Source organism: Stenella coeruleoalba (assembly GCF_951394435.1).
Source record: "Stenella coeruleoalba genome assembly, chromosome: 9".
Lineage (NCBI taxonomy): Eukaryota > Metazoa > Chordata > Mammalia > Artiodactyla > Delphinidae > Stenella > Stenella coeruleoalba.
This window is the reverse complement of record NC_137155.1, coordinates 31,861,687-31,874,270: the sequence shown is the minus strand read 5'-3', so window position 1 is coordinate 31,874,270 and position 12,584 is coordinate 31,861,687. Positions and strand designations below refer to the sequence as shown.

At 34.8% G+C, this 12,584-nt stretch overlaps 1 protein-coding gene across 3 annotated transcripts in view; it reads left to right on the top strand.

Annotated features, from left to right (window-relative positions):
• SP4 (Sp4 transcription factor) overlaps nucleotides 1-12,361 on the top strand; it is a 72,501-nt gene extending 60,140 nt beyond the window's left edge. For 2 of the 3 annotated variants that reach the window (XM_079931042.1, XM_079931044.1), the window contains one exon: nucleotides 8,712-12,361. In XM_079931042.1, the coding sequence (XP_079787168.1) occupies nucleotides 8,712-8,959 (248 nt within the window). In that variant the 3' untranslated portion in view covers nucleotides 8,960-12,361. The remainder of the gene's footprint in view (nucleotides 1-8,711) is intronic. The other variant, XM_079931043.1, reaches the window with a different exon arrangement.
• Nucleotides 12,362-12,584: the final 223 nt, after the last annotated feature.

Genomic DNA, 12,584 nt, shown 5'->3' with positions numbered 1-12,584 from the left:
GAAGTGACAGCAGTTCTTCTACATTTGAATTTTGGAGATAGCTACATGACTTAATACATTTATCAAAACTCATAGAACTATGTAGCAGAAAGAATGAATTTTACTGTATGTAAATTAATACATTTTCAGAAGTGTGAGACAACTCTTATCTTTGCGAAATTGCAGTCTAAAAAGGGAGAGAGATTTTCTAGTTTATTTTTATTTTAACAATCCAAAGAATTTCCTGCTCAGCCTCATGCATATGCCTCAATGTCATGAAACATGTCTCTTTATCAAGAATGATAGGAGTTGGGCTTCCCTGGTGGCACAGTGGTTGAGAGTCCACCTGCCGATGCAGGGGACACGGGTTCGTGCCCCGGTCTGGGAAGATCCCACATGCTGCGGAGCGGCTGGGCCTGTGAGCCATGGCCGCTGAGCCTGTGCGTCCGGAGCCTGTGCTCCACAACGGGAGAGGCCACAACAGTGAGAGGCCCGCCTAAGGCAAAAAAAAAAAAAAAAAGATAAGAGTTAGAGCCAGAGGGACTCCTGAAAATGATTTTGTGCAATTCCATCATTTTATAAATAAGGACTAATGAGAAGCTTAGTTCCTTGAGCCAAGTTGAGTTATTTAGTAATGGGCAAGAATGAGCCATGGAAGCAGTAAACAAATACAGACAGGCAGTAACAGTAGTAGTTAACGTATCTGATCCCCTTCAGTGTGCTGGGTTTCTAAATGCTTTTTTAAAATCCATTTTCTCATTTTATCCTTTGAGCAATAATATGAGGTAGGTATTTCTGTTACTCCCAGCTAAAAATGAAGAAACTGAGAATTGGAGAGAGAAGTTGCCTAAAATTATATGACTGGGAGGTGGAGTAGAGTCACCTGGACTAGAATCTAACTCATACAAGAAAGAAAGTATGATATGTCAGAACCTACAAGCAGTTCAGTGTTTGGGAACCATGATATTTGTGGCAATAGATAAAACAGAAAAGGTAGGCAGAGGTCAGTAGGATGTTATGTACTATTTGATTTTGTTCTTTTCTGCAGCCATAGGAAATGAGGAACCATTGAAAGTTTTCAGCAGATAATTAGATGGTCACCTTTTCATTTTAGACCATTTAGTATTTGTATGGAGGATAAATTTATAGGGAATAATTTTGAGACCAATCAGCAAAGACAGTAAGGACTTTTGGTAAGATACCAACTAAAACAAGTTGTAAGGTATATTTGGGACCAGTTTAAGAGATGTTTGTGTAATAAAATTGACAGGACTTGGTGATTAATTAGATGTGAGAAAAGAGATGAAAGGTACCAATGATGACTGCTACCAGTTGAAATGGAGAATACAGGAAAGCGATAGGTATAATGTAGAATTGTCTATCTCCCTTCAATTCTGTTGATTTTGCTTCTTATGGTTTGGGACTCTGTTGTTAGGTACATACATGTTTCTAATTGTTATATCTTCTTGGTGGAGTGACACTTTTATTATTATAAAGTATCCTTACTTGTCTCTAGTAGTAATTTTTATCTTATTGTTCTAATATTAATATAGCCATTCCGACTCTATTTGCACAGTGTATCAGTTTTCTGTCCTTTTACTTTTAGCCTATTCATGTCTTTGAATTTAAAGTGAGCCTCTGGTAGAAAGCATATAGTTGTATCATGTTTTTTCTTAATCCGGTCTGTCAATTTCTGCCTTTTGATTGGAGTGTTTAATACATTCATGTTTAATGCAATTACTGCTAAGGACTTCTGCCATTTTGGTATTTGTTTTCTATTTGTCTTCATGTCTTTTATCTTTTTTGTTCCTGTGTTTCTCCATTATTGACATTTTGTGTTAAACAAATATTGCTCATGTGTTATTTTAATTACCTTGTAATTTCTTTTAATATATGTATGTATGTGTATGTATATATGTATGCATATATATATACACACACATACATATATATATATATATATATGTATGTATGTTTTTTTAAGTTATTTTCTTAGTGGTTGCCTGCTTTGGGGATTGCAGTTCACATCTTAAAACAGTCTAGTCTGGATTAATACCAACTTTATTTCAATAGCACGCAAAAGCTTTTCTCCTACATAGCTCTGCCTCCACTTCTGCTGTTTTTTTCACTAATTACATCTTTGTATATTGTACCCATCAACACAGATTTGTAATTACTGTTTTATTCAGTTGTGTTTTGAACTAGATGCAGGAAAAATGAGTAAAAAATGCATTTACACTGTCTTTTATATTTATCTATGTAGTTACTTTACCTGGTGTTCTTTATTTCTTCATGTGTATTCCAGTTATCATTTAGTGTCTTTTCATTTCAGCCTGAAGGACTCCCTTTAGTATTTCTTATAGGTGCAGATGTGCTAGTGATAGATTCCTTCAGTTTTTATTAATCTGGGAACATCTTAATTTATCCTTATTTTTGAAAGATAATTTTTCTGTATATAGAATTCTTGATTGACAGGTTTTTTCCTTTTATCTCTTTGAATATATCATCCCATTGCTTTCACACCTCCGTGATCTCTGATGAAAAAAATCAGCTTTTTTCTTAGTGATGATCCCTTGTAGATGATGAGTCACTTCTATTTTGCTGCTTTCTAGATTCTGTCTTTGTTTTTCGCTTTAAACAGTTTGATTATTGTGTCTCAGTGTGAATTTCTTTTCACTTAACCTACTTGAAGTTAACTGAGCCTCTTCAATGTGTATATTAATGTTTTTCATCAAATTTGGGGAGTTTTCAGCCATCATTTCTTCAAATATTCTTTTTTTTTTTTTTTTTTTTTTTTTTTGCGGTATGCGGGCCTCTCTCTGTTGTGGCCTCTCCCGTCCTGGAGCACAGGCTCCAGACGCGCAGGCTCAGCGGCCATGGCTCACGGGCCCAGCCACTCCGCGGCATGTGGGATCCTCCCGGACCGGGGCACGAACCCGTGTCCCCTGCATCGGCAGGCGGACTCTCAACCACTGCGCCACCAGGGAAGCCCCAAATATTCTTTCTTTTAAAAACCTAGGACCAATAAGTCTCTCCCTCTTTGCTGAGAGGCTTTGTGTGCATGTTGGAGCCCCCATCAACACTCAGCCAGACAGTTGACAATGCTACCATAGCCTTCACTTTCTGCTTTTGCAGAACCTCAAAGGATAGGCATAAGTGAGAGTTTGGTTCTTCTCAGCCCTTTCCTGAGTAGACTCACAGCCCTAAGCATGTATGTGGCCTTCTAGATTCCAAGGAGTATGTCAGCTTTTTCTTTTAAGCTTTTTGTTTAGTCTGTTTATTGTTTGGCCCAAGTATTATTCATTGTTTTGGACATCCATGAAGTTAAAACACTTTCCTATAATTGTTTTAGACAAACACATGCCATTCTCTACCCCGGAAGAAGACTTTTTGCATTGGATATTTCCAAGGAAGGTTAAATAGAAAAGTATTTTAAGTGGGGTCCTCCAAAGAAACAATGATGATTCTTTGGGAAAGAAGTTTTGAAAGGGCTCCAGCTCTGTTCTGTTCCCTCTGGTGACTACCAGGCTGCTGGGGAGTAGAAAATGGAACTAGGCAAGTTAAAACACCACAAAACTTGCTCTTCTTACCAAGATTCAGACATTTTCTTTATTAAACACTCCCTGAGTTACTGGAACGCTTGATTAATTTCCAGAGTCTGAAAGGGTTGATTTGATTGTTTTTTCCCAGTTTCTGATTCCTTTCACAGAGGAGTGAATTTTTGGAGATCACCATGTTTACTGACATTACCTCTTTCATAGTTTGGGGGACTTTTCCCCTTTATTTCTGAGAATTATAAGGATTGGAAAGTTAATGAGTTCTGTTTGCGACATGTTGAATGATGCTTTCTATGGCACATCTTGGAGATGTTAAATTCATAGTTTAGGAATCTGGATCTTGATGTACCTATCCATTTATAGATGATAGTTAAAACCATTAGAGTAGATAGATTGCCTTTTAAAAAAATGTTTAGGGCTTCCCTGGTGGCACAGTGGTTGAGAGTCTGCCTGCCGATGCAGGGGACACGGGTTCGTGCCCTGGTCCGGGAAGATCCCACATGCCGTGGAGTGGCTGGGCCCGTGAGCCATGGCCGCTGAGCCTGCGCGTCTGGAGCCTGTGCTCCGCAACGGGAGAGGCCATAACAGTGAGAGGCCCGCGTACCGCAAAAAAAACCCCAAAAAACAAACAAACAAAAAAAAGTGTTTATAATGAAATGACCAAAGGGCTTCTATATCTGAGTAGATAATTGCTGAAGGAAGAAATGAAAAATTACTCGTGATGCACATTTGATATCTACAAATTTATGGTCTCAAATCTCATCCAGTCTCTCAGACAGCCTATCAATCTTATTCTTTTTTTCAGCTTCCTCATTACCTTAGCAATTACCTAAACCTCCTTAAGTCTTCTGAATTCCCTTGTCACTCCCAGTTAACTTTCCCTTACTCTGTCTTCTACTTCAAGAAAATTTGAGCCATATAAATTCTCTCAAACTATCATTCCTCCCCCTTTTAATTTGTTTTTATCCACAGGTAATGATAGAGGAGAATTGAGTGCACTTATGAAAAGATTCATTTAGATATTCTAGGCTGAGTAGGTAAGGGAGAGTGTCCAGGAGGGACTGATAGGTCCCTCCTGATAGACATTGGAGGGATCCAGGGACTACAGGTTTCTCAGTTTGAATAATGAGGTTTTTTAGAACAAATCAAAATATGATTTCTGTAGAGTGAGTTATATATAAAAGTCTGATAAGAAATTGTATATATGCTACAAATGGACGTCTAGTTGAAAGTTATTCATTGAGCAAAGGGTGTGTTTTTTACTTAGCTGTAATAAATGCCAGACATTTAAAAATGTCCCTGTAGTGGGTTGAATTGTGCCTCCCAGAAAGATATGTTTAAGTCCTAATCCCCAGTATCTGTGAATGTGACCTTCTTGGGAAATAGTTATTTGCAGATGAGATGAATTAAGATGAAGTCATACTATGCTTAGTGTCTAGGATTTAGGACCTAGTGCACCCTAAATCCAATGACTGGCATCCATGTAAGGAAGGGAGAAGACACAGAGACACAGGGGAAAAGGCCATGTGAAGACAGAGGCAAAGATTGGAGAGCTGCACCTACAAGCCGATGAATGCCAAGGATTGCCAGAAGTCACCAGCAGCTAGGATGAGGCAAGGGAGTATTCTTCTCTAGAGCCTTTGATGGGCGCATTGCGCTACTGACACCTTGATTTGGGGCATCTAGCTCCATAACTGTGAGAGAGAGAATATCTGTTGTTTTTAAGCCACCCCGTTTGTGATTTTTTGTTTTTGCTTTTTTATAGTAGCCCTTGGAAACTAATATAGGCCCTCAGTTCACTCCTGAAATTATTTTAATTGATAAATATGCAGGTATGTTATCAAATGACAAACGTAGAAATAACATCAGTAATCCATAAAGTATGTTTTATATATTACATTAGCTTAAGTTTGAGGGTAACACTTTGAAAATGAGATTGTAGGCAGAACTGTGGCAGCTAGATAATTGGCTCTTGATGGGTACCTCAAATACATAAAGCTTAAAAGATCTGATTTAGTTCCGTTTATCCTTTCAAGTCTATGATTCCATTTGAAAATCTCAGCAAATTTTTTTTCTGAGAGAAATTACTGTTAACATCATGTTAGCAAATAATCTACATAATTTCTAAATATGAATCTTCTACTTAAATCCTTTTAAAATACTACCATATTTTAATAGTTGTGTAATACAGCTTGGCATTTTATTAATAATATAGGTGAAATAAGCAATTTTTCCCCTATATTCAGTGTATTAAACCAAAATCATTTTGCTTACATCCTTGAGATTTTCTTAGAGAAATAAAATTTGGAATTTCTTCTTGATATGCTTTTGATACTTGTGATGTAGATATTTCACAGATCTTGATCCATGTAACAGATCAGCTGTAATTTTTTTTTAATTAGGCTTTACCTTTTTCAAGACTGTGTCTTATATAACTATCAGTTCTCTATTGCTCCTACAGCAAACTACCACAAATTTAACAGCTTAAAATAACACACATTTTTATATCACTGTTTGTTTAAGTCTGAAGTCCTAGTAGGCTCAGCCGGGGTCCTCTGCTTAGCCTCTCACAAAGATGAGATCAGGGTGTTGGCTGGGCTGTGTTCCCGCCCCGAAGGCTCTGGGAGAGCATCTGCTTCCAGACTTACGCTATCAGCCAGATTCAGCGTTTGCTGTTGTAGGGCGTAGGTCCCTGTGTTCTTGCTGCCTGTCAGCAGGTGGGCAGTGGGGCTGGCATTTACTCCTGGAGGTGACCCACGTTCCTTCTCACACTTTCCACGTGGCACCCCTCCAGCAACAGCGGGTCAAGTTCCTCTCACACTTCTGATTTCTCTGATTTCTCTTGCTGCGTCTCTCTGATTCCAGCTGAAGAAAGCAGTCTCCTTTTAAGAACTTATGTGATTAGATTGGGCCCACGCAGGTAATTCAGAACACTCTCCCTTTGTTAACCTTTATAAACTTAGTTACATCCCTTTTGCCATGTAATAAAACGTATTCACAAGTTCCAGGGATTAGGGCACAGACATCTTTGTGGGGGATTGGGGCATTTTGCCCACCATAACTAACTAATATCAACAGTTTTGATAATTAGTTGCATTAATTATAAAAAGTATTAACCCTACTAAAAATAATTATAAAAATAATTAAAATAATTATAAATACAAAAAAGATATTATAGTGTATTTAGTTAGTACAAGAACCCTGTACCTCCCTGTATCCATATATTATAAAGTATAATGATAATGTTTGCTAAGAGGTAAGAAATTCAGAAATTGTCTTACACCATAGAAAACACACTTCTTTGTGGAAAAGGTTAATAAACTGAAATGTCATTCCCCTAATGATAGTTGAATTGTACAACATAATTTACTTATTTTGAGATTTTATCCAACTTTCATTGCTTGAAATTAATTGGATACCCACACCTCTTAGGAGTAGACTAGAAAGTCCACACACAAACCATGTCCCCATCATTTCTCATTTATCTTACAGTTTCCTGCTGAGTAGGTGGGGACTTGAATTTCTTTCTCATTTGGTACCAGTAGCTCCATGTGGTTACAAATGACTCTCTCAAGATAACGGAAGCTTCTTAAAATCAGAGACTCTGACTTGTTCAGATTTGTATCACCAGTGCCTGGCACATTACAGATGTTCCACAAATATTTGTTGAAAAATGACTGAGCTCATGAATATCACAGCTAACAAATGTTTATTAAACAGCCAGTGTGTACAAGTTGATCACCCATTGATTCAGTGTTTACTGAATGATCTCGTGCCTTCAAGCCATCACTTACCTGATTTCTTTCTGATTATTCTTGGCCACTGTTGCTGTAAAAGAACAGAGGTCTCTACTACAGGTGATTCAGTACAAAAAGCCTGAACTAGAAACCAGGTGCCTTGAATTCTGCTCTGATATTAATAAATTGTATGTTTCCCAAGCAAATTAATTAATTTCTGAGCCCCAACTTACTATCTATAAAATGAAAATGTAAAATAAGATCCTTAAAATTTCTTCCAGCTTTTAAATTTTTACACTTAGAATTTTTCTTTTGAAGTAAAATGGGAAACTTGAAAGATAAAAGAGTTCAGGATTGATCCTAAACATAAACCCTCATTTAATTGTTTTTAGCCCTTGTCTGGCTGTTAGCATTCATAAGATGCAAGTCGTTTTACCTTAAACCTTAACTGCCTTTATTTTTAATGTCTTTAAGAATTTTGTCTCAACTATTTATTTATCCTTTCATTTAATTTTTCAAGACTGAAAGAGGAAGAAAATTTCAATGAGATACCTCAAATGCAATTTTTTAAAATAAAACAAAGAATAGGGGATAATATCTGACATGGACACTATAGATTTTCTATTAGTAAGTCAAAAGCAGGGCCAGGTAAAAGAAGCCAGCTGAATTGAATATTCTTATTATCCAAGTTCTACTATCAGACTGGGAAAAAATATTGCTTCTTTCCCTTAAGTAACAATTTTAAGGGAAGGACTAAAGCTAATAGTTTATCCATTATGAACGTGACAATATACCAATTAACCAAATTTTTATGTGCTGCACCCATTATACACAAAATGAAAGGACTTTTTTCTGAAATACAGAAGTAGTTAGTTCCAGTAGAACTATCTTATAACTTAGAGAGAGAATATATAAGGATCACTCCGTGTACCAGAATCTAATAGTCTTAATTCTGTGAGACCTAAAAATTCTGTTAAATTTGAAATGTAGTGTTTGCCCCACTCTTATTTTTGCCTTGTGAAGAAACTCAGTACACTACAAAATTATTAACTGATTTTATTTGAAGTAGTTCTAAGATATTTCCTGCCTCTAGGCATTATATTCAAAACCTAGACAATAGTTTTTAAGGAAGGGCGGATATGAGCCTTGAACATTATGTATTGTTATACCTGGAAGAGATTTTTGAGATCATCTGTTAGAAAACCCTCTTATTTTGTAGATAAGGAAACTGAGGAAACAGCTTTTATTTTCAGTTCTTAGCAGAATCATGACTTTAAAGTCATGTACTGCACTGTGTGTTGGATGGCATTTTAAAATAAAAACATGAAGTATTTTGCAACTACTCAAAAGTATAGTATGACCAGAAGAGAAATTATTTTAAATTATAATTTAATTTAGATAAAGTGAATTACTATTCATTTATTATTTTTCTGTTTAGGTGAAAAGAGATTTGAATGTCCGGAATGTTCTAAAAGATTTATGCGGAGTGATCATCTCTCCAAACATGTCAAAACGCACCAGAATAAGAAAGGTGGTGGGACAGCTCTTGCCATTGTTACCTCCGGAGAACTGGACTCATCTGTAACAGAGGTGCTTGGCTCCCCAAGAATTGTCACAGTTGCAGCCATTTCTCAAGATTCAAACCCAGCAACTCCCAATGTTTCAACCAACATGGAAGAATTCTGAAAAGTTATTTATAACAGAGACCTCTAGTGCTGCACTTAAGTTTACACACATTTGAAAATCTGGAAATGGGCTGGTCAGGTGAATTACAAAGTAGGAAATCATGTTTTCATTCTTGGCTTCTTTAAGTATTCCAAGATTTTGGGTCAGCACATGAAGTGTTGAATTTTTAAAAATATAAAAAGCAAACAGATGTACTGGAAACAGGTAGAAAAGTATTTCCTCCATATTATACGTTGTAGTTATTTGGAGATCTATCACATTATCTTTAAACTGAATCTTCCCCTCTCTTAACATCATGTGTTAACATGTTTAAAAAGACAGACCTCAGTAGTTTGTAGGCTGGACCTTAATTGGACTTGTTTTCTTTGAAAGTACTTTGTTATAAATTCAGTCAGTAATAATTTATGTGGATTTATTTTTTTTTGCAGTAGCACAGAAAACAGATAGTTAACTGATGATAGAGATAATACTTTATTTCCTTAGCTTGATTTTTGGAAAATCAACTGAAAATAGTTTTGGCCGTCTTTTCTAAATATTAGAAGTTCTTCAACAGTTGAATTAGGTAAGTTCCAAAAAAGTAATCTGAGAGGCATCTCAGATCTTTATTACCACTACATTGTAGTAGTGCGTATGCAGACAATCAGTGAAGTCCAAGTACTTTCTCCATTTGGAGACACAAGAGGAACTTAGAGCTAAACCTTAGGTTAAATTTTAGATTGAAACCTTAGGAAAATACTGGGGGGAAAACAAAACTCATAATAGCTTCAGAAAAATAAAATGAGGCAATTTAACAGGTAAGGTTTTGAAGTTAGGATTGATTATATTCCTAACCCTAGGTTGAACCACAAAGTTCATTTTAAATGTTTATATTGGAAATATTTGCATAGAGTTTAAATCATTCTGTAGTTTCATATTCTGTAAATATGAATTATGTTGACAATGTGCAAAATTCTTTATGCTTTGACTTGGTAGCCAAAGAAAGAATTATCACACTTTTTTTAAGGCCAGCAGAAAATTATCTTTTAACTACATTACAATTTCTGTTTTCCTCTTTACTAAAAATTAGCGAATCCCATTTTATTTCTAGCACTGTGTTAGAGGCTGATTAAGAATTTATAACACAGTAATGTCTTTATGTTATGCCAATAACTGAATTTTCCCTAAGAAGACAGCCTAACAAATATATAACAGATGTGATACTATGAAACAAAAATTATTTTTTAAAAATCAGAATAATTTCAATTAAGTGACTAAAGAAAAAATGTATTTCATTGTTTATACAAGGGTCTTAATAGGAAAGATGGCCAAAAGTTTCATATAAAAAAAATTGGGAGTATACCAGTAGCTTAAATATTAGTAAGATATTTAATAGTTTAAAAATATATTTACAAAGAATTATAATGGAATTGGAATTGACCATTTGAAAACTAAAGTTTTTAACTGCTCGGTTTATTAACACCATTAGTTTGGGGACTGTTTGAATATAGGTGTATGTTTTCTTGTGCATTCCCTATTATTTCAGGAAAAGTACTACTCATGCGAAATCTCTTCCGAAATTGTGATGTTTCTTGTATTTTTGATGAAGGAGAAATACTGTAATGATCACTGTTTACACTATGTACACTTTAGGCCAGCCCTTTGTAGCGTTATATAAAACTGAAGGTCTTTTGTGCTTTCAGTTTGTATAAAAAAGCTTTGAGATTAAAGGAAAAAAAAATTTTTACACTGTGGTTATAAATTTCAAGTTTCTTAAAGCTTTTGTAGACTTGTAACAAAGTCTTTAAATTTTAGTTGGATTTTGTAAATTGTTTTGTATATTTTATTTAACGTACTCTTAACAACTGATGTATCTGGCTTTAAAACATCAGAATCAGTTTGTTGCTTTGTTTGGTACAGAGGAGCATTTGGTAGTATTAATTTTAATTTTATTATATAGGAGCTGAAACATCAAATATATATTTTATCTATCATTATGCTACACAATCAGTGCTATAAATTTTTTTATGCAAAGAAACTTTCGTAATGTTTGAATCATGTTTCCTCAGAGTGACACTTTTTGTTGTTGTTAATACCGAGTATGAGCTCTCTGCACCATTATTCCATGAACCAATTTTAATGCATACCTATGTATGCTCCTCAGAAACCGAAGTTATTTTTTAATCAACAATGAGGCCTATTATAAATTTAACAAAATGAATTTGGATAGCTTTATAGCATATAAAATATATTAATTTGTGTTAGCAGGTGCACATTTCACCACTGAAATTAGAAATCTTTTGACAGTCTGTTCTGCATACCATTCTGAATCCACTCTTCTGTCTTATAAGAATCGTAAATTTCAGTGTCCTTTATTTGACTCAGTGGGATATAGCTGTTATAAGTAATAGGGCACAGATGTGCAGTAGAGTCTTGTTTAATGACATTTCACTGTTCATTCCCTTTGCCACTGTTATAAAACTTTTCTTTATTGTAATTATCAGTGCAAAGCTATGTATTTATCATGGTAGAACTCCAGTGTTAGAATAGTTTTTTCTTACAGTATACTTTCTTTGGTTAGGTTTGTGTATGTGTTGCTGATTACATTAGAACTTGATGTTAAGTCATTATTTATCACACTCTCATGAGAGCAGTAATAAAAGTGTGTAATCTAGGAGAAAAAGTTAATTTGTCAAACTTAGATAAGCATGATGTTTAGGTCCTATTTTTCAATTTTATAACTGTTTTATTGCAACAATATTTGTATTTAAGTCTTCATTTTAAGGCCTTGTGGTGTTTTTTTATGCATGTCACTAAGTTGTCATCCCACATAAATTGATGTGCAGCATAGGGTATTAAATCTACATAATGATTTTAAAACAGAAATAGTTGATGGTAAAATGTAAATGTTTTGCAAAAATTCCTTATAAAAAGTTTTGTAGTAACATTTCACTTGTAAATTTTTTTTTGTAAAAAAAAAGAAAAAAAAAAAAAGATGAGTCCAGAAAAAAACCTGTTTCCCATATCCTAGAATTTAGACAATTATTCTGCCAGCAAAGCCTCTGGGGCTGTAATTGACATTTTTACAGTGCTGATTTGTATAAAATTTGTTTTTTGTGGATTTGGAAATAAAATCATGTACAAGTTGTTGCCTGCAATAACAATTGCAAGTAACCTATTAAAAATTCCCTTGAGTTTAACATGTTTCTTCATTTAATTATGTATGCTATAAAACAGCAATAAATTGTTTGAACTATCAACCTTTTTATAATGATGAACACTGGAAAGTAAATGCTTCTCACTAGAAAACATATTGGCAACTCTTCATAATTCCTGGTATTAAGATCTGGTCACCATTTCTCTGAACGTACCACCAAAGAACACCAATTCAAATTTCATGTTAATTTGTAGCCATTGCTCTAGACATGTATGGAAATTAAAATTTGATTTAGGGACATTTTTTACTTAAATATTTTTAAACAGTAAATGTTAGGAAATTATAGGAAGACCTAAAAACGAAAACGTAATTAAGATGTTTCTTAAGCTTACAGAAACACTAAGAAGCAATGTATGCCATATATATAGATGCCGCAGTCTATAAGCAGAAGCTATTGTCTTTTCCTCTTGGGAGAGCCCTGCAAATCTCATG